Consider the following 19,517-nt stretch of genomic DNA (forward strand, 5'->3'; position numbering starts at 1 on the left):
ATGAATGCATCCTTGGTGAGCCTAAGACACTTCTTATCATTCATAAAAAATAAAATAACTGACCCCAAAATTTAGAACAGCGGTGTATAATATTACGGCAATCTCCAATGAAACTAATAGCATTGATCAGTGGCTCCACATAAATACTGAACGGTGGCAATTTTTTAATTATAAATCAATGGTGTTTACATGTATAGTAATATTAGTAACAAGGAAATGATAATGATGCCGCTAACACATGTCGAGTAAAAAATGTGATGCTGTGATAGAAAATAAGAACACATTATGGATATGTACAATAGCTTTGATAAGCAATAGGGTAAGATGGACTCCTGACGTCCAGTGGAGAGAAGTAAACAGCACAATGTGTACCTTTAAACAGCAAGTTAACTAGGTTAGCGAAAGAAAAACATCCCTACATACAACCGTGAGCTTGACCTGTTACTGAACGGCAAACATAAGTAAGAATCGACTTTCTCTTGTTCCTTTATCCATCTCTGCATTAGAAATGATCAATAGTATTAAATTTCACACCAGACCTTTAAGGTCAAAGGTTATATTTGAAATATTTCCCATTATTTCAACACACTGGCTATCATCACAGCAGTCATTTATGGATAGCAGTAAGAGACGCTTTAAGGATCTGTTAAGAAAATACCTTCAGCTTCGAAGCAGCTATGGTAACAAAAATATTTGTCTAAAATTTTTTTTTTTAATCTCTTCTTTTACAAAAGTACAGGGAAAGATCATATTTTGTGGTAAAAAAAAACTAAAATAATTACTTATGAAAATAAAAGATCAAAAGGAGCATGTCACATTGCTGGTTCAGTGTAAATGTATAGGTGCAGTAACACGGATAGGGATTATGGGATTTTCTCATCTGGCGAGGTGTCAGGTGTGTAGGAACACACACACATTTTCCAACACGCCAACCCTCTGTGCCATTCATTCGGCAAAAAACGGATCAAAGACATCAAGAGAGAGAAAAAATAGAGGGACACTTTCTCTTAGCCCAAACCTGGTTAAATTCTACCCATAATTCATCCCAGATCCCTACCCACAATATAGATTCATTTCAAAAATAGACTCATATATGAAGTTTACATGCCTAAGCGGAAATGTCTTTAGTCAAACGTGTCGATTTTCCATCAATGGCAATCTAGAAGTGAAATGTTCATCTCTCCCATTCTGACTGGAGGTGAAGGACGGGCACACGCTCCATCCCTTTCAAAGGTGACTCTCTGCTTCGCTCTTCTCTAGGGTACCATTCTCCAGGGTCAAAGGTGAAAGCGCCAGTCCATTGGCATTGCTCTCGTTAAGTCTTTTCACCCTGTAGGTCTCATAGTGGATGTTGTGAGTGACGTCCTTCAAATCTTGCAGGTGGGACCTTGAAAGTAGAGCGCAGTAGAGCATAATATCAATTTTGATCCCACAATAACATCCCCTGAGGGAAATATGCACAGTGTAAAATAAAAGTCATTCTCTTATGTGGAATTGAATTGTTTTCTGACTACATCGGCTTTTTATGATCCCTTTGTGTGATTCGGTTGGTGTTTTCCTGGTGTAATTTGATCTCGGCTTCAGCAGGAGGCCGATCAAAAAGTGTGAAAGGCGATTCAAAAGTGTGGAGAGTTATAACGGTCATCCTTTGTTTCCCATTTCAGCAGGGAATCACTCTCATACCATCTGTCAACGGGCCACCATCCAAGAGTTACGGCGAGAGGGCTTTGTGACCTGGCCTCACCCGATCGGACTCTGTAATTAACCTGTCCTTTACTGAGCTCAAGGAAAGCATGTACTCTTGCCTTTCCAGAGCTGTTCGGCCCCACTACTCAAATATCCACTTTAGAAAGCTGATAACCATTTCAGCTGGTTAAATCTAAAAAGCAAAGGTTTGTAAAAGTGATATCGCGTCACCAGAACAGTTAGTTTGGTCCCAAATGATAACTATTATGTACTTACATTTAAATTAATCATTTGGTACAATGCACGTATTGTGTACATACATGTTTTTACATTGTACTTATATATATATATATATATATATATATTTTTTTTTTTAAATACCTGCATGTAATTACATCTGTAATTAATTTCTGTAATTACATTTATAATTACACTGTTGAACCATCCCTTACACGTTAACCCACCCTTAAACCTACCATACCACCAAACCTGTCCCTAACCTTACCCATATCTCACCTCAAAGCAGCAAAAGTGTTTTGCAATACAATATGAACACAATATGTACATTGTACTTATTTTTTAAGTAAGTACATAATAGTTGAGGCCACTTAATAGTGGGACTGTTAGTTTTAACTGCATGAAATTGCATGAAAAATTCTAAAGGAATGCTAATGGAATTTCTTTCATAACTTGGAACCAACCCAAAAAATAATCAAATAAAATTTGAAAAAAAAACGTAAAAATCAACTAAAATTGTACAGTATACAATAAAATGCAATAAATTCAAAATAAATGAATAAAAAGGATATTTTAGAATGAAAATGCAATGAAAAAAAAAACCCCATAAATAAAACAATGATTAAATAAAATTAGTTTTTCCAGTATGCTCTTAATAGAAGATTAGGGTTTTTTTCCCCAGGTAGGATTGGTTCTAAATTATGATTTGAAATCATTATATGGTTATGATGATATTATATGATTATGATATAAATTCAGTTAGCATTCCTTTGGTATTTTTTATTTATTTATTTTTAATGGGATGAGAATGTCTAAAAACATTAGTTGGGGCAGAAATTAACATGTTGGGCAATATCACCAGTTTTGTACTCTTGAGGAAGTCAGCCTTCTTTACCTCTGATGTTGATGTCCTTGATGTCCTTGTTTGTGTCCACCTAAACTAGTGTGGGATGCCATTGATCTTGCGGTTTGGACCATATTTAAAAACAGCAAATTTGAGAGGGGTATGTTCTACTGTATATGATCTAATCCTATCAACCATAATGTAAGGGTTATAAATGGCTGCTCCCATTTATCAAAATAGCAAGATCACGTAAACTAATGTCATTCTGTCATGATATTTGAAGACTTGCAAGGGAAAAAAATGTGACTTACCTGATAAGAAGATCTCTCAAGTGTGCAAACTCGCAATGCGCAACATTTTCAACTGAAATAAACAAAATACAAAGGCATGTTCAAGAATTCATCCAGGGATTTTGCTTTACTGTACTTTCGACACACACCACTTGATGGCAGTGTTGAATAACCTAAATCACAGACAATTTTGCCTCCTGAAGCCTGTCAGCCATCCTTACACATTTAAATTTGACAATTGTTACAGTTACCCTGCTGAAAAGACCAGCATGGGTTTCCATGTAGGTCAACCAACAATCTTTCTAGTTAAGAAGCCTGGCGGAGACACCAGCATCCAAAACACAAAATATTACTGGTGACCAGCAATTCATAGCAGACCGTGTCTTCAGACTCTCACCTTCGATGATCCCCCACTTTGTTTTTCTTCCCAAGACTTTGTTCCCATTCACCTGGTGTTCCTTATCTGTTCCCACCACAGCAAAGGGGATGTTTTCCTGAAAGAAACATTCGCCATACCTCAAAATTTAATTAAGTACAAAGTATAAATCCACTTAAAGCAACTAAAGAAATTGTTCACATAAAAATGAAAATTTGCTAATAATGTACTCACCCCTCAGGCCATCCAAGATGTGAATTACTTTGTGTCTTCATCAAAACATATTTTGAGATACTGAGCATTACAATATTTGCTCACCAATGGATCCTCTGCAGTGAATGGGTGCCATCAGAATGAGAGTCTAGACAGCTGATAAACTCGTCAAAAGCAATCCACATGACTCTAGTACATTAGTTTTTGTAAGAAACAAATCCATCAAGACATATTTAACTTAAAACCACTGCTTCCAGAGTCCTCTTATCAATAATATTTCTTTCTGAATCAGGAGTGAAATACGCATAGATCAATCTCTGTTTACAAGCAACAACAGATAAAAAAAAAAAAAAAAAAATTTTTTAAACAAATATGTAAGTTTTGATGTGAGAGGACAACAGAGGATAGACTTTTTCAAGGCTTAATGATAGATTTGTTTCTTCCAAACAGCTTTTCACTTCAGAAGACATTAATTGATGGACTGGAGTTGTGTGGATTATTGTAATGTTTTTATCAGCAGTTTGGACTCTCATTAAGGCGGCACCCATTCGCTGCAGAGGATCCATTGGTGAGCAAATGATGTAATGCTAAATTTCTCCAAATCTGTTCAGATGAAGAGACAAACTTGGAAGGCCTCAACACAGCACAGCAATAAATTCTTAAAGTAGTGTCCTCATACCCTAATCTTATCATTGAGTATCCGGTCTTCAGCGTCCTCATCAAATTCTTTCTGTGGATACACTCTGATCCCGTTGTCCTGGAGGTCCTGTCTTATCTGCAGAGAGAAGCTTCCAGTTAGATGGATTTACACTGATTTTTACAACCTACCGCACACACACATATACACAAAAACCACACGCTCGCCCCGGGGGTGAAATATGACAGCAGCTTCTCTGCCTCCAGCTCTTCCCACTGTATTTTACTAGTCTCTATCTCAACCCTCATGCATTCTTGCACTCAGAGGCCACAGTAAAGTTCACCAGGAAACTCAGTTTTTTCCCCCCTTAACAGACAGAATTTCGGGCCCGAGGTGCAAAGCATTAGACATTAATGCCTTTGCTGCCATGTGTTCGTGTGGGGGAGGATTTTGGAGTGTGGCTGTTGTACATGGATATGATATCAGCGATTGATATCTTGAGCACAGTGTGACGTCCGCCCCCGCACGGCGCTCTGCTCGGGCTATTGAGCAGTGAGAGACAGCTCTGGATAATGGGCTGAAATGACAGAGTACATCATTAGGAGTGTTGTTTGGTGTATATTGATAGGAGACACACTGCGTGCGGGGGCCGTCCTGGCCCTGCGGTCCATGCCGTCGGAGCTGTCCAAAAGCGCTCCGTGGGGAGAACTGATGGCAAGTGGCCCGGGCCCAAGTAGTAGCTATACATCAGTCAGAGGAGAGACCGTCTCCCGACGGAGACGTCGCAGACACTGCTCATAACCTTAGCGTGGCCTATTCATTTTTCCAACCCAGAGCGAGCGACCGCATGCCAATAGACCTTTGGTTATTCGAATGCGATGATTCTCTCTCGCTCCATTCAGCCCAGGTTTTTCAATCCATCTCACTTTTTTTTTTAATCCACACAGCTGAACTGTGAATTTTGAAAATTCTAGCATTTACAGCAGCAGGTCATCCATATTCATGACCTCAATTATGCGAAGGGCTGAATATTTACGTGTGGGTGGGAAATATAGAGGGGTGAATACGATTGTGCCTGCATATCATAAAATGTGAGTGAAGTTCTGCGAGCAGGTGTTGATGACGGACAGCTCACCCTCTGTTTGAACTCTAGCCGCTCCTCTAGAGTAAGCGTGTCTGCTTTGGCGATCACAGGGACGATGCTCACTATCTTCCCCAGTCTTCTCATGAACTCCACATCTATAGGGCGTAACCTGTAGAAGAGCAGGATGGATCATTGCTAAGGCCAGTTTACACATTTAACACCTTTTTGACTTATGTATTCTCTAAATACAATGGGGCTCAAACCATTTTGATAAAAGCATCTTCTAAATGAATAAATGAAAATAAATAAATCTAGATCAAGTGAAGCTAAAATATCATATGGAGTCAGTGATTTAAAAAAACATTTTTTTAGCGAGGATACATTAAATTGATTAAAAAAAAACAAAGTTACTGTAAACACATTTAGAATGTTACTAAAAATTTCTTTTGAACTTTCTATCCATCAAATAATCCTGAAAAAATGTATCATTCTCTAAAAATATTAAGCAGCACAACTTTTTTTTTCACATTGATAATAATAAATGTTTCTTGACCAGCAAATCAGCATATCAAAATGATTTCTGAAAGATCATGTGACACTGAAGACTGATGTACTGACAGCTGAAAATTCAGCTTTGCCATCACAGGAATCAATTACATTTTAAAACACTGAAATATAACACAGTTATTTTAAATTGTAATAATATTATTGTTTTTACTTTTTTGATCAAATAAATGCAACCTCGGAGACTTCTTCAGAGACTTCTTCAAATAATGATGACTTGACAAAAAATCTTACCGACCCAAACTTTTGAACAGTAGTGCATATTTTCCAAGATAAGATGCATTGCAAACATTAAATATCAAAATTTTTAAATGATTTACAAATTATGTCTGTATGTTAAGGTCCACTGCATTCAAAAGACAGCAATTACCGCACAGCTGTCAGACTGTTTTCAGTAAGATGCATATGTTTTGCTGCCAAAAGAATGATTTTTCACAAACTCTCACTACTTTAGGTTAGTGGGTTAAAATCTCCAAACTAAGATTGTGAAATGAAGCCATGTCATATTAAATGTGACAGATGCGCAAAAGCATTTTAACACATATGGCTAGGTGTGAACCACATGATGCATGCAGGAAGTTGACACACACCAGTGTCCAGTGGCTGGCAGGAAGTAGACACAGCAATGAACCCGGGTGTCAGGGATTCTTCTCTTCCTGTTGACATTCAGCTCCTCCTTCAGGTATTTTTCATACTGTTCATTGACATACTTTACAATGGGCTCCCAGCTGAGAAAAAAGACACAGGGAAGGATTATCATCACAATAAACAACATATGCTTATACTTAAAGTTAATGTAGCAGTCAGGCAAAGTTGAAGCATGATTTTAGTGTAAAGCCTATGCCAAAATGCTCTCTAATTACTAAAGAATTTATCTCACACAGTTGTAGAGCTATCTTAACAGCTACAGTGGAATCCAAAAGCCTGAGCCTGATCTAGTTAAAATTATATTAATCAAAATAAATTCAATATACAGTTGAATTAACATGAGGATGTCTTTTGGATTTGGCTCTGTGTAAAACCTGATAATCATGTTCTCCAGCATGATTTCATAATGACCCAAAGAGCATCTTGTGCTTCAGCAGAACATCTGACCTTCTGTACAAAGGTCACAAATGTCAGCCACAAATATACTTTTAGGTTTTGAACAGTGACCTAGAAATAGTACAGTATCTTAATTTTTAAATTTTATTTTAAAATGATTGATAATTCTAAAACTGTTTATTTTCAAGCTTAAATTAGATTTTGAATACCATATTTTAAATCTGCTCTTAAACTTTCAGACTCTATTGTATTTTTAAATAGTATGAATTAATCTGATAATGTTGCTCTCACCAGTTCTCATTGTTGATTTGGTCTCCAAATCCAGGGGTGTCAATTACCGTAAGCTTCATCTTCACCCCTTTCTCCTCAATGACTAGAAAATAACAAGACAAAAGAGTTAGAGAGTGAAAGAGTGGATGGAAATCAAGATGGATCCACAGCAGACTGAATGAAGATTAAGTTGACAAGGATTTAACTTTCATTTTCCAGAAACATCAATTCTTAAGGACTATCAGTTAAAATCGCACACTGAAGACCCTACACTTTTCATTTATTCTCCATACCTGATATAATGCTGCAAGAATGCATTGTACAGAAAATCAGCCTGTAAAAAGGGTCTAATAAGCTGTCTGTGCAAGCAGGCATTGCTTGATTGACATTTGCTGTTAACTCATCACGTTAATCCTTCTGGATGAGGCAATCAAGGAAAATATGACGAGACTGTAACGAGGAAAAATTAAACTGTCAGTCAACACTCCAGTTTATGAGTTTCAAAGTGCTATAACCCTATCTGACGATGATCAATTTTTCGTTCACAATGGGCCATTAGCAAAAGAGAGTGCCAGTTTTTGGATTGGTGGGCCAATGATTGAAAACCCCCTCATGATCAGCTAATGGAAACACATATGCTTCTCTTGGCATGACTCAGCGACAAAGCAGGGCTTAGTTCTTCCCGTATTCACCCACATGGAGGGAGCAGAGCTGAATGGTGGCATTGAGTGGCCCGCCACTTCATTTTTTGCACTGTGTAGTCTTTGAGAGAAGGAGGGGATTGTGTAACACTCATCTCCCCTGGCGGTCAGTCTACAGGCCAGCTTTTTGTCCACGGGCTGTGAGGGCCAGTGGGCAGCTTTGTATTGTGTGGAGGTGTCAGGCACCCTGAGACTTTGGTACTCTTTGTTTTCCACAGGCCTGCACTTTAGAAAGACAAAACTGCTGGGGAAGCAAGGGACGGCAAGACATCTGCTAGACAGAATGTCTCAAAACGGAGACTGCAGAGGCAATTTGGTAGTTTAGCAGTAACACAAGGAGTAGTTTTGTCATTTGGATAGAGAATACCAGAACAGGTCTATTGTTCCAGGCTTTTTACAGTATTTGCAGAAGGTTAAGTTTACATTGATGAATACTGGAATGATCTCTAACGAAGAAGAAAAATGTTGCTAGGAAACAAAGAGGCACCATTAATTATAATCTAGACAGAAGTTCCTACAATTTTTCTTGTCTAAAAAAGAAAATTTATTGCTGGGAGGACTGGAGTAATCACTTATGTTTCAGCTCAAATGTTTGGATATGAGACAATCGTTACATATGCATACACAGACATTCATTCGGTTCGGGTGCTGTATTCTTTTTAAAGAAATAATAGCAAGGATCAACAAGAATCAATAAGGATGCAGTAAATTGATCAAAAATGACTAAAAATTGTTTCAAACAAATGCTGCTCTTTCTTTCTACTTATCAAAGAATCCTTAAAATGCATCACAGTTTAATAATAATTAGAATAATTTCTGAATGATCATGCGACACTGAAAACTGGAGAAATGGTTGCTGAAAATTCAGCTTAGGAATTCAAATTCTAATTCAAAATATATTAAAATAGAAAACAGCTATTTTAAATTGTAATATTTCTATCACGACAACTCTCAGAGTGATTAACATGACAATGTTAATGTGTTTGGTCTTGGCGGAATAGCTCTGCTATGCTGCTGCTTGCTACTGCCAATACATCCACAGACATGCTGCTGTGAGCATGTAAGAAATAATACTGCTGCTGCACATATAACATATGAATAACCCCGTGTATAACATACATGAAATTGCCCCTTAGCAGATCTATACAGGTGGAGCTGGGGAAGGTGGAGGGTTTCTGAAGCGCACTTCAACTGCTACAGCAAGCACTAGCCAAGTATTTGAATGCTGAGCAGCGAGCTCAATGGCTGCTAATACAAAAAGAGCCAAAAAAGAATCAGCTGTGCTATGTGATAATGTTGTCATTAGGTCAGATTGAGTTTGACCTATTGGACTGCACCATCTAGAGTTTCAATTCACAATATTACTGTTTTCTATATTTATGAGCAAATATGCAGCCTTGGTGAGCAAGACTTCCTCCAAAAACATAACTTTGAATGGCAGTGTATATAACTAATGTAAATTAAAAGATTTTAATGTAAGGAGTTCGATGGTATAGAACATTTTTCCATCAGTAATTGTATAGATAGTAATAAATTCTGGCATGAGGACTAATGCAATCGAAAACAGTAAAGCAAAGTAAATATTTACATCATGTGTCAAGCTCTACGGACTCGCTTTTCTGAAGGCTAACATAAAAAAACGAAAAGGAACAGGACACTCTCATTCACTGTAATGTTTACGTTGTGCTACGCTGAGAAGTCAGTGAGGGGTGTCTCCTGAACCACAGGGATATCTCAGGAAGTCACAAGCTGAACCGACTTATCGTCAATCTTCTTTTGTTAAGAAACAGCACACCCAGCTTCTCCCATTCTTTTCTTCTCATCCACCCTCTCTCCCATTCTGCACGTCAAACATTTATAAACTATTGGGCCATAAGTTTTGAGAGGTCTGTGAGAAATGAGGTTTGGCTATGGCAGGCCAGAGATACAACAGATGCTGCTGCAACTGGATAGAAACCTCTTTACAGTTGCAATGACACAGATATGCTAAAAACACTTGTTCTTGATCTTACACAGAAAACATCCAAAAGCTTCTAAGATTTTCCTCAAAAAGAAATACGCTGAAACAGCAACTGTGAAGATTTTGATGCACAGAATTACAGTTTTGAATCTAAAAACAGATTTCTACAATTTGACCTCTAGTTAACTGAAGTGAAAGCTGCAAAGAAGCAAAGCTGTTGCAAGAGTGCGACTCAGGCTAACATTTACCTGTCAAGGGGAAGTCAGAAACGGAAGAGAGATCAACAAGCAGATCTAGGTCTAAAACTTCCCCTGAAAGCAAAATCAAATGACTCGTTTTAAAACCAGTAGGCAGCAAACTAAAGGAATAAGGAGAGAGGTTTAGCATAGCGGCTACGAAACCTGCACATGGCTGTAGTAACAATTAACAGCTTTGGTGCTAATTCTCCGTAGGGTTTTTGTAATTGGATATTTCTGCACCCATATCCAGACTGGGGTTAAAGTTCATCGGTCTTCATACATTTCTGCTGTCAAGTAGGAACCATGGCAATTAACATAGCAGGCTACGCTAATGACCCAGCCCAGCAAAGGCCTTTACACAGCAATTGACTGACACTTAAAACTACAAGCGGAGGCATGCTTATCCGGCGTCTCACAACATCCTGTGACAGAATCATTAGATTATTTTCTCTCCACATCTGAGACGCTAACTTGTAGGTCAGTCTATTTAAGGGCAGATTTGTGATTAAACTAGATAAGATGGGTAACTCCAAAAACTTCTGACCCAGATGAAAATAGCAGGGATAATTAGATAACAGTGCAATAGCATATACATTTTTATAGTTAGTCTACAGTTTGCAGTCCTACTGGCCTTTGTGATCCAGCGAAAGGGAGCGCAATTTCTTTACTTGTCCTACTAAGCTATTTCTGAATACAAGAGACAGAGGACCACTATCAAATTTTGTGTTTGTTAGACCCTTGTCAGACAGTCTAAAATGAGAAATGAAGATGGATAGCTGGGTGCGACTACACTAACTACTGAGGGCAAGCAAACACACACACACACATACACACACACTCAAACAATACATTCATTTAAAGGACTAGTGAAGTTGGATACGCCATCTGCCTTTCACGCCTCTGTCCAACGAAGCATGGTGGCGCCGCCAAATGCAAATGGAGATTCATTGCTTTCTCATTGCTGTATGCGGGATGTTTGAAAGTATGTGCATCTCTCTGCGTGATATACAGTTCAGCTTCCTCTGCTCAGAACAAAATGGAGCAGCAGGACCCTTGCTTAGCTGCTAACATGGTCTATGTAACTGATCTGTTTGTATTGTACATGATCATTTCCCATATTTTTACATTGTTCGCACATACAAGCAAATGGAGTATACGTCAACAGGCTATGCTGTATGCTTATCATTCATGTTATCAAAACTCAAGTATACTTTGGGCTTAATGCTCACTCATAGTTCATCTTTAAAAACACACACACACAAAAAATAAAGTTGCGATGAAATTGATGGAACGTCTGATCTTTTCTTCTGTATTGTAATGTACTTTCTAGTGTGTATTGCATTCAAAAGGCAGATGAACATGAGCTTGCAGGGCTAGAGAGAGAAGACAGTATTAAATGTAGCTAAATCTTTAGCTTATCTCAAAATGAAAATCCATTTAATCCAAATCATACTGTACATTATAACGTTATGATGCCTAAAAGCGCTATTTAAATTTAAAATGTAAACAATTAATTTAAATTTGAGAGTTTTATTTTTTATGTTGAGCAAATAGTATTGAGATGAAAACAATTACCAGCTTATCAATACCAGTGCCAAAATATATTGCCAATTTTATCATGACATTTTTCTCTTAGGAAGAAATTCAAGTATAGTATCCTCAAGTAGAGTCAAGAAAATCAGCAAAACAATTGATAGTTTACATCAAAAGAAAAGTAACAGAAGTTATCCCTCCGAAACCTTTGAAACAAGCTTTGCTTCATTGCCAAAACAAGCCTAAATGAAACTTAATTCTACACATCTACACAAAAACACACCTTCCTGTTTGGATAGAAGAACCCAAGCCTCTATTGATTGTTACTCTGGAGGAAGTATGCGAGACAGAGACGGCACATTGCTCAATCAACCAATTCATTCACTCAGCTGAGCCAGACGCCGTGTATAAGTGGTGGCCTCCATTAGAGCAGCAGTCATCTCCTGACCAGTGGGATAAAATGCATCCCCTGCACATTCTTCCTCTGTCATTCTCTCTGAAAGAGAGCTCATAATGACAGCTGTGGCCCGATCTCAACAGTTCAAGTTGTGTGATTGATATCTCCTAATCCATCCCCTTTGCAGGCTTTTTAATTTCTTTCTCCTTTCAGAGCACATGCTCCGATCACTCTGGCCCTTTTCCAAGTCAAACCCCACAAAACACTGAGCTGCCTCCAGTTTGTCCTGTGTAAATGTCATTCTTCTTTAATCCCTTCATCCTTTCAGAAATCACTCAGGCCAACACTCTGTAACACGTCACCTTATTGATGTGAAACACTGTGTGTTTGTACCAATACCAGAAATAGTGAGAGGAGTGTGTCCAAAAACAACAACAAGAAATGAAGTGAGGAATAGTGCATACTTATAAGAGTATACTTCCTCAACTACACAATAAGTGTGGGCATTTTACACACTCATCAGCTGCATATTTCCCTATGTAGCAGAAGAGGAGGGGCTAAACGGTAACATATCAGATTGGTTTGAAGCATCATATCCTTTAAATTGATTTAAAAAACCAGCAAATTCAAATAAAAACCTGTTAGATATTCTACTTCTCTTCACATGGTGCATATATTTATACATACATGCATACATATATACATATACATATATATTTAAATATAAATTATATTTACAGAAGAATTAGCTTAGTTGCATGTACAAAATATGATTGTATCATACAATCACGATAAAATATATAATAGCACCAGTTTACAGCACCTTTATAAACTAAATAAAAACATGGTAACAGTTTAGTATTGTTTAGGCTGTTTATTGGTACTTATAAAGCACATATTCTGCATGACCATATTCTACATTCTTAATTCTACCCAATACCTAAACTTAAAAAAATTTTTTTTCTAAAAAGCAGTAATTAACTATTAATAAGCAGTAATTAGGAGTTTATTGAGGCAAAAGTCATAGTTAACACAGTTAATAGTCAGTTAATAGTGATAATTGGACCTTAAAATAAAGTGTGACCAAAAACATAAAGCAAAAAGGAGTGTTTTTCTGTATTTTTTACTTGCCATCTTGCTTCGAGCAAAGTAATCTGAATGCAAATGACGTAATAATTACGACTTCCCAACTCATAAACATGAACTTCACAGGAGGACTGGAACATACCATGAAATGAATACACTAGATAGCACTGTAGTGGACATACATCATTTAGGACACATCTATTGACAAAACTCCCTTTCGTAGCGGTTTAGGACAAAAGCACAATTTTGAACGACCATCAATGTTCAAAGACATTTACTGGGTCCAAATGCTGCAGTTATGATATTACAAGCATGGGCAAACAGGGCTGTGCAAACGAGCAAAACCTTGACCTCTTGGGTGTGACGGGTGTGTGATGTGGTGGCTGTGAAGAAAGAAGAGTTCAATACTCACTGTGGCTGACTGATTGCAGGTGGACAGTTTTCGAGATCTTCTCCTCATAATTAGGAGTGCAGGACTTCCTGCTGACCTTGGACTTGAAGAGTGTGTTTACGAGCGTTGACTTCCCCAGACCGCTCTGACCTGTGAGAACGAGAACAGACTTAATGACTTTTGTTTGTAAACTGCAGTTAAGTACAATTAACTGCATATGTAGCAGACCCCGGGCACGTTTATTTGCAGGACGACCTTTGCTTAGCATTAGCAGGGGGGATAAAACTTTATTACTGCACACAGATAAGATGGCACACATAAAATTGAGGTCATAAAGTATCACATGACCAGGCAGCACAGGCCTCCAGGGTTTACATAAGTCCTTGATACTGAAAATCATCGGTGATGTAATAGGACCAGGTCAAGCCAAGGCAAAGTGCTTTAACGTCTTATCTGGTGGGTGTCCAAACACACTGACAACACCACGCCGCCGGGAGCTTTGGGGAGCTTTTCCACTTAATGACTCTTTCACACTAGTCCTCACGGAAATCAGATCAGAGGGAGGAAGCTATTACCAGAGAGGGAGCCTTATCAAGGCCATCTCAATTCACACAAATAAGGGTAAATCTATGGGGCCACCTTCATTGCCTCAAAGGACATGTGCTCTGTTAATGTGAGCCGCTTAGTATTGAGTGCTGATGATGGGCTGTGTGTTCGGTCTCGCTCAGAGGGCCCCTCAGGCCCACCGGTCAGCTTCCGTTCGCCGGCCAGGGGTAGGGAGTGTGCTAAATGCTCTCGCCGCTCCGTTTCTACCTGTTGAGAGGCCTGGCCGCCTCGGGAAGCTGTCAATGGATGAAACGATTTGACAGAGATAGACGACGGAGCCGGGGAGATCTGGCCCCTTCATCATTGCCTACCTCAACAGAGACTTTGATGGATTTACGCCATGGCCTCTTACCATGGGAGGCAGTTGACATCAAATTTATGAGGAACTGACAACCCACGTTGTGTGTCCTCCTGGGCCTATTTGATTTACCAGTTCAGACAAAGCCTGAGCAAAGCGGGGCTTCCTGAAGATTTCAGTGTAGTCATACATACCGTACCTGTTCTATGGGGATGGGAACAAGGGGTTTTGATTCCCCTAAATGATTCTTATTCTATACCATTTGGGAAGAAATATTTGGAAAAAGAAATGCAAATCAATTGCCAATTTTTGATTACATTTTTGCACCATATTTTCACAGAATTGTCTTTGCTGAACAACTAGTCTGCAACTACACTGATTTAGGCTGCAAGAGTTTAAAACCAAACAAAACCAGTTTGTATGACTCATATGCGTTTGGGAATCAGACTACGTTGATTGCGCTGCACATTTTTGATTCACTAACAAGAACCGACTCATTCATTCATGATTCAGACTTCACCTGTCATGCTGTATATTTTTGATTTGCTAAAAAAATCCAGCTTATAAGACTATTTTACTTTGAAAAAGGACTGCTTTGTTACAAGCTGTATATTCAGTAGTGACACTATTTAGAGTATTTTAGTACAGTGTTACATCTGCATCAGTGGAAGAATAATGTACGGGCGAGAGCCATTAACGCAACCAAACGTCAACTGATGAACTCATAAAGGACCCAGTGCCAAGATAATGTGAAAAGAATAAAGGCTAGACCCAGTCAGGTGCTTGTCTGAGTCATGCATTGACACACTCGCCCAGAAACGCTGCGTTGTAACAGCTTGTCATTTACCACAACCACATGAAACTCCAACAAATGCAGGTTGTAATTTCACCAGTGTCATATGTGTTTAACTCCAGTTGATTTCTCAGAAGCATTTCAAACGGTGAAAACACATCTCCTCTGAGACACTTTGAAGCACAGTTTGCAAAGCTTTTCTTTGAACACAATATCTACAAAGCCCCCTTGACTTGAGGGCGACAACAAAGCTGAATGTATCGACTGCATTAAAAATGTCACAATATGCTAAACTCGTATTTGGGAGCAGACTGCTACTTGACTTATGGGAAACTGGGAGACTCGCAGTAGTTTAAGTCTCCAGGCTACAAAAAGGTCCTGACCTTTACAACCGAGGACAAACTACACAGACCAACAGACTCCAAGTGCTACCATATGTGTGTGCGACTCTCGGATAAGAGCACCCCAGGGCAGGAAAATGTGGACAAGCTAGCAAAGCACACCAAACTCATCCTGTAGAGTTTCCTCCGTTCCTGCAATTTCATCCTGTTGTGTATATCTTGCTTTCGCACAATTCCTCCTCTTCCTGTATCTTGTCAAGTTTGCATTCACTGTCGTGTCATGCTTGCTAATACATGCTAGTGTTCCCAAACACACCCTTGTCAGAACCCCTGCCCTTGTGCTCTACAACGTGCAACCAAGGCAACAGCAAAATACATAAACAGAAGATACACAAAAATTGTTTTAAATTCAAACATTTCATGTTCAAAATAAAAGTCCTTTGAAAGGGAGAAAACAATCTGTCAATAGCTATACAGTGCATCAAGAGTGAGTCAAACAAATCTTTCTTGCTCCCTTTCTTCTACCAGCAATTCCACACCTGTCTACCGGGAAAGGGAGAGAGCAGTTCACCTTTGATGCATGTCCAGAGTATCAAGCATGGAGTGCACCACCATACCTACTACAATACAAACACTGTAACCTCCACAGTTCACTGAGGCAAGGAAGAAACTCGCACAGGCCAAATGTTACAGAGCCAGCTTTTGGGGGAGTGAGCACTGGACCAGAGCCGTTTTTGCTCTGCAGAATTCATCACAATACTGATCTGCTTTAACATGCCTTTGATCTGCTCCCTATCAAACAGGTTTCAAGCTGCTCTGGATAGAGAGGAAAAATCCAAATGGCCAAAATGAGAACAGGTGAAGTCTGTTATTGTTATATCTACTCCTAATATCATTCCCACACACTTTAAGTGGATCATATTTAAAGCTGAAGTGTATTTATTGAGTGTTTCAGTCAGTGTTTCTTCAACCTTGGCTACTTTTATCAGGGGTTTATTTGAAAAAAAAAAAAAAGGAGAAAGATTTTTATTCTTTTCTTTTTGTTAGATAAACATCACATTAAAACTGTTGTTTGGATTGTTTTGCTTGGCCCAAAGCTAGACTTTCAGTCTTTAAATATGAAAATTCATTACATTTGTTTTCATGTTTACTGATTTAAGTCATAATTTATAAAGCTGTTTGCACCGCGCTCTTTTGTCACTTAATATTTTATTTTGGTGCGTCAATCTATTACTTAGTATATGAAACCATGATCCGCACACTCACAAAAAAATAGTCTTCGTTTAGTGTTTTATTTTACATTAATCATTAATAGGACAGAAGAGAAGGCCTTGAGCCGAAACGTTTGTATTTTGTCCTATTGGTGATTAATGTAAATAAAACGCTAAAAGAAGTCTATTTTTGTGAGTGCTGATCATGGTTTCATATACGATTATACAAGTCACGATTCTTAAGTCATGAGTGTAAAAAAAAAAAAACAATCATACAAACCAATGCAGTATTTATTGTGTGAATATGATATTGCTTTTAAAATATTTGAAGTATTTTTTTTATTGTGCATCATTTCTAATCAAGCTGTTATTTTGGCAAATGTGTGAAAATATTGTTTAATCATGTAGGACATCTAAGCCTTAGAAAATAACAGAATCAGCAATTTTATTAAAAAGTAAAAAATTTCTTCAATCAAATACAATAAAAACGGGCTTTTAAAAAAATTCAGCTGTCTATGCAGAAGGTAAAAAAAAAAGTGCTACATGAACACACAAAAAAAATAAAAATAAAAAGGGATGTGGTGTTCCCTTTTGCCAAAAAAGATATAGGGAAACTTCAACAACCATAATGCTCTGGGCTCGATCCAGCTGTCCGTGTGTGGGAATACAGAAATGCAGAAGTGTGATCGAGAGTTTTAACACTAAGCTGTCAAAAGTTCACCAGATACTGTGTTTTGCTGACAAAACAGGTGGCACAGGGAAAGAGTACACATATTTACATGTACTCCTGACATTGTAACAATACAGAGCGGGTTTAAAATCACCAAACTTGTCCTTTCAGATGGAAACGAGACTGTTGTGGGAATTTTCAATACTTAAAGAAGGCCAAATGCTCCTGGGCTGGGTCTACCTGAGTGTCCAAACAATGACAGATGGGAACGGGTTTGCAGGACTGTTATGGAAGAACAGTTTGGAAAGCTAGTGGTGAAGTCAGTGGTGCAGAAACTACACACTTCAGCTTTAATTTGTTTTGCTGACATCGCTGTGGAACAGCGGCTGATACTGTGTTTCTCTGTGAGACTCGCAGCCTTTGAAGGATTTGGCAAAATGTCCTTTCTATTACCATTATGGAGGAGCCACCAAGGGGAAAGAAAGCACAAGCAAGGGAGTGAGGAAAACCTGGCAGCTCTGTTTAAAAAACAGAGGAATGAAAAAAGTGGAAAAGAAGAATGGCTCTCACTGGAGAACTGGATGGCCTTGAATTTGTGATGCTGTGGCCATCGTAAATCCCCTTGGCTGGCCCAGTTGGGGAACACTCTGAGCCAAATTCGGCTCCAGCCTGGCCCTGCCTCCCAACCCACAGACAACACAACAATAGCCCTTGCCATTTAATTAGGTAAGGCCCACACTCAGCCAACACCCCCCTCCTGTTCCTCCTCCTCCCCGCATGCTTACCCTCTCTCTTGCTAGACGCACAGGGGGGTTTGGGAGGCTCCAGCGCTCTGATTGGTCAGGCTTGAATAAGGTGGCCAGTTTGAATCAGGCAGATGTCCAGTAACTGCCCAGGACAGTTAATACGAGCAAGCTCTACTGAGCCGGCAGAGTACAGCCCTTGCAGGTAACCTGGCATAAAATCTGTGGCTTTTTTAAGATTTACAGTCTTCTCATGAAATGCATTCAAAAAACCTCTTTTCTATTTTAATATATTTTAAAATGTAATTTATTGACGGAGCTGAATTTTCAGCAGTCTTCAGTGTCACATGATCCTTCAGAAATCAATGTGCTGATTTAAGAAACAATACAAATATCATTATCTTATACAACATTTAATGACATTTTAAGATTTCTATATATCAGTATTATTTTTGTGGAAATCATGATTTTTTCATGAATAAAAAGAACGGCTTTTGTTTGAAAAAGAAATCTTTGTGACAATATGAGTATTTACTGTCAGTTTGATAAATTTAATGCATACATGCATTGCATACATATCATGTATTGTGATTTTGTTGCTTAGAAAAAAAAAAAAACTTTGGTTAAACGATGGTCTCATGTCAGCGCAAACACATAAATATTATATTGAGCTATATATTGAGCTTTGTGAAAAGGCTGAAAAATACTGCAATATAATTTGGCTATATCACCCATCCTATTTACTACCTATGTAATGTTTGTTCATAACAAGCTCTTTCTTGACAGACAGAAGCCACCTTCAACAAATACACTATTTTACCAAGTGAATAACAGGCTCTGAAAAGAGCTGAGTTTTAAACATTTCACTTAACAAGCAATGGCACCATTTCCTCTTCACCTGTCTGTGTTTCCTGTTAGAGGTTGAACAGTCTTCCTGCCCCCTTCATAGACAACCATACTCAGCTATTGATGCTTGTGACTTTTTACCTGATTTGACACCTCAAGTCTGTTCTATTTTCATCTCTGCAGTCTTGGCTAAATCGTCCCCATCTCAACTAAGCTCATAAGAAAAAACGAGTCAAAGTTCACACTTTGAGCATACAGAAAACAAGAGGTGTGAAGTCATTTAGACTGAGCCGTTATGCATGTCGTTTGAAATTCAAAGTTTCAATGTACTCTTCTGAACTAGCTTTGAGGGCTTTGTATTTTTCTTTTTCTGTATAAGTACAAACTGGACATATCCTGCTTTAAAAAAAAAAACAACAACAAAAAAAACCTGTTCACAATCCAATTTAAGTCAGAG

The 19,517-nt window shown here is 38.4% G+C and overlaps 1 protein-coding gene across 6 annotated transcripts in view; it reads right to left on the reverse strand.

The window, feature by feature from the left end:
• Positions 1–142: 142 nt before the first annotated feature.
• Positions 143–19,517, reverse strand: part of septin12 (septin 12) — a 66,812-nt gene continuing 47,437 nt past the window's right edge. For all 6 annotated transcript variants that reach the window (XM_058770866.1, XM_058770865.1, XM_058770863.1 and 3 more), the window contains 8 exons: positions 13,574–13,702; positions 7,267–7,348; positions 6,522–6,659; positions 5,419–5,536; positions 4,326–4,421; positions 3,455–3,551; positions 3,079–3,130; positions 143–1,387 (listed from right to left, as the gene is read on the reverse strand). In XM_058770866.1, the coding sequence (XP_058626849.1) occupies positions 1,228–1,387; positions 3,079–3,130; positions 3,455–3,551; positions 4,326–4,421; positions 5,419–5,536; positions 6,522–6,659; positions 7,267–7,348; positions 13,574–13,702 (872 nt within the window). In that variant the 3' untranslated portion in view covers positions 143–1,227. The remainder of the gene's footprint in view (positions 1,388–3,078; positions 3,131–3,454; positions 3,552–4,325; positions 4,422–5,418; positions 5,537–6,521; positions 6,660–7,266; positions 7,349–13,573; positions 13,703–19,517) is intronic.

This window comes from Onychostoma macrolepis, chromosome 03 (genome assembly GCF_012432095.1).
Source record: "Onychostoma macrolepis isolate SWU-2019 chromosome 03, ASM1243209v1, whole genome shotgun sequence".
NCBI lineage: Eukaryota > Metazoa > Chordata > Actinopteri > Cypriniformes > Cyprinidae > Onychostoma > Onychostoma macrolepis.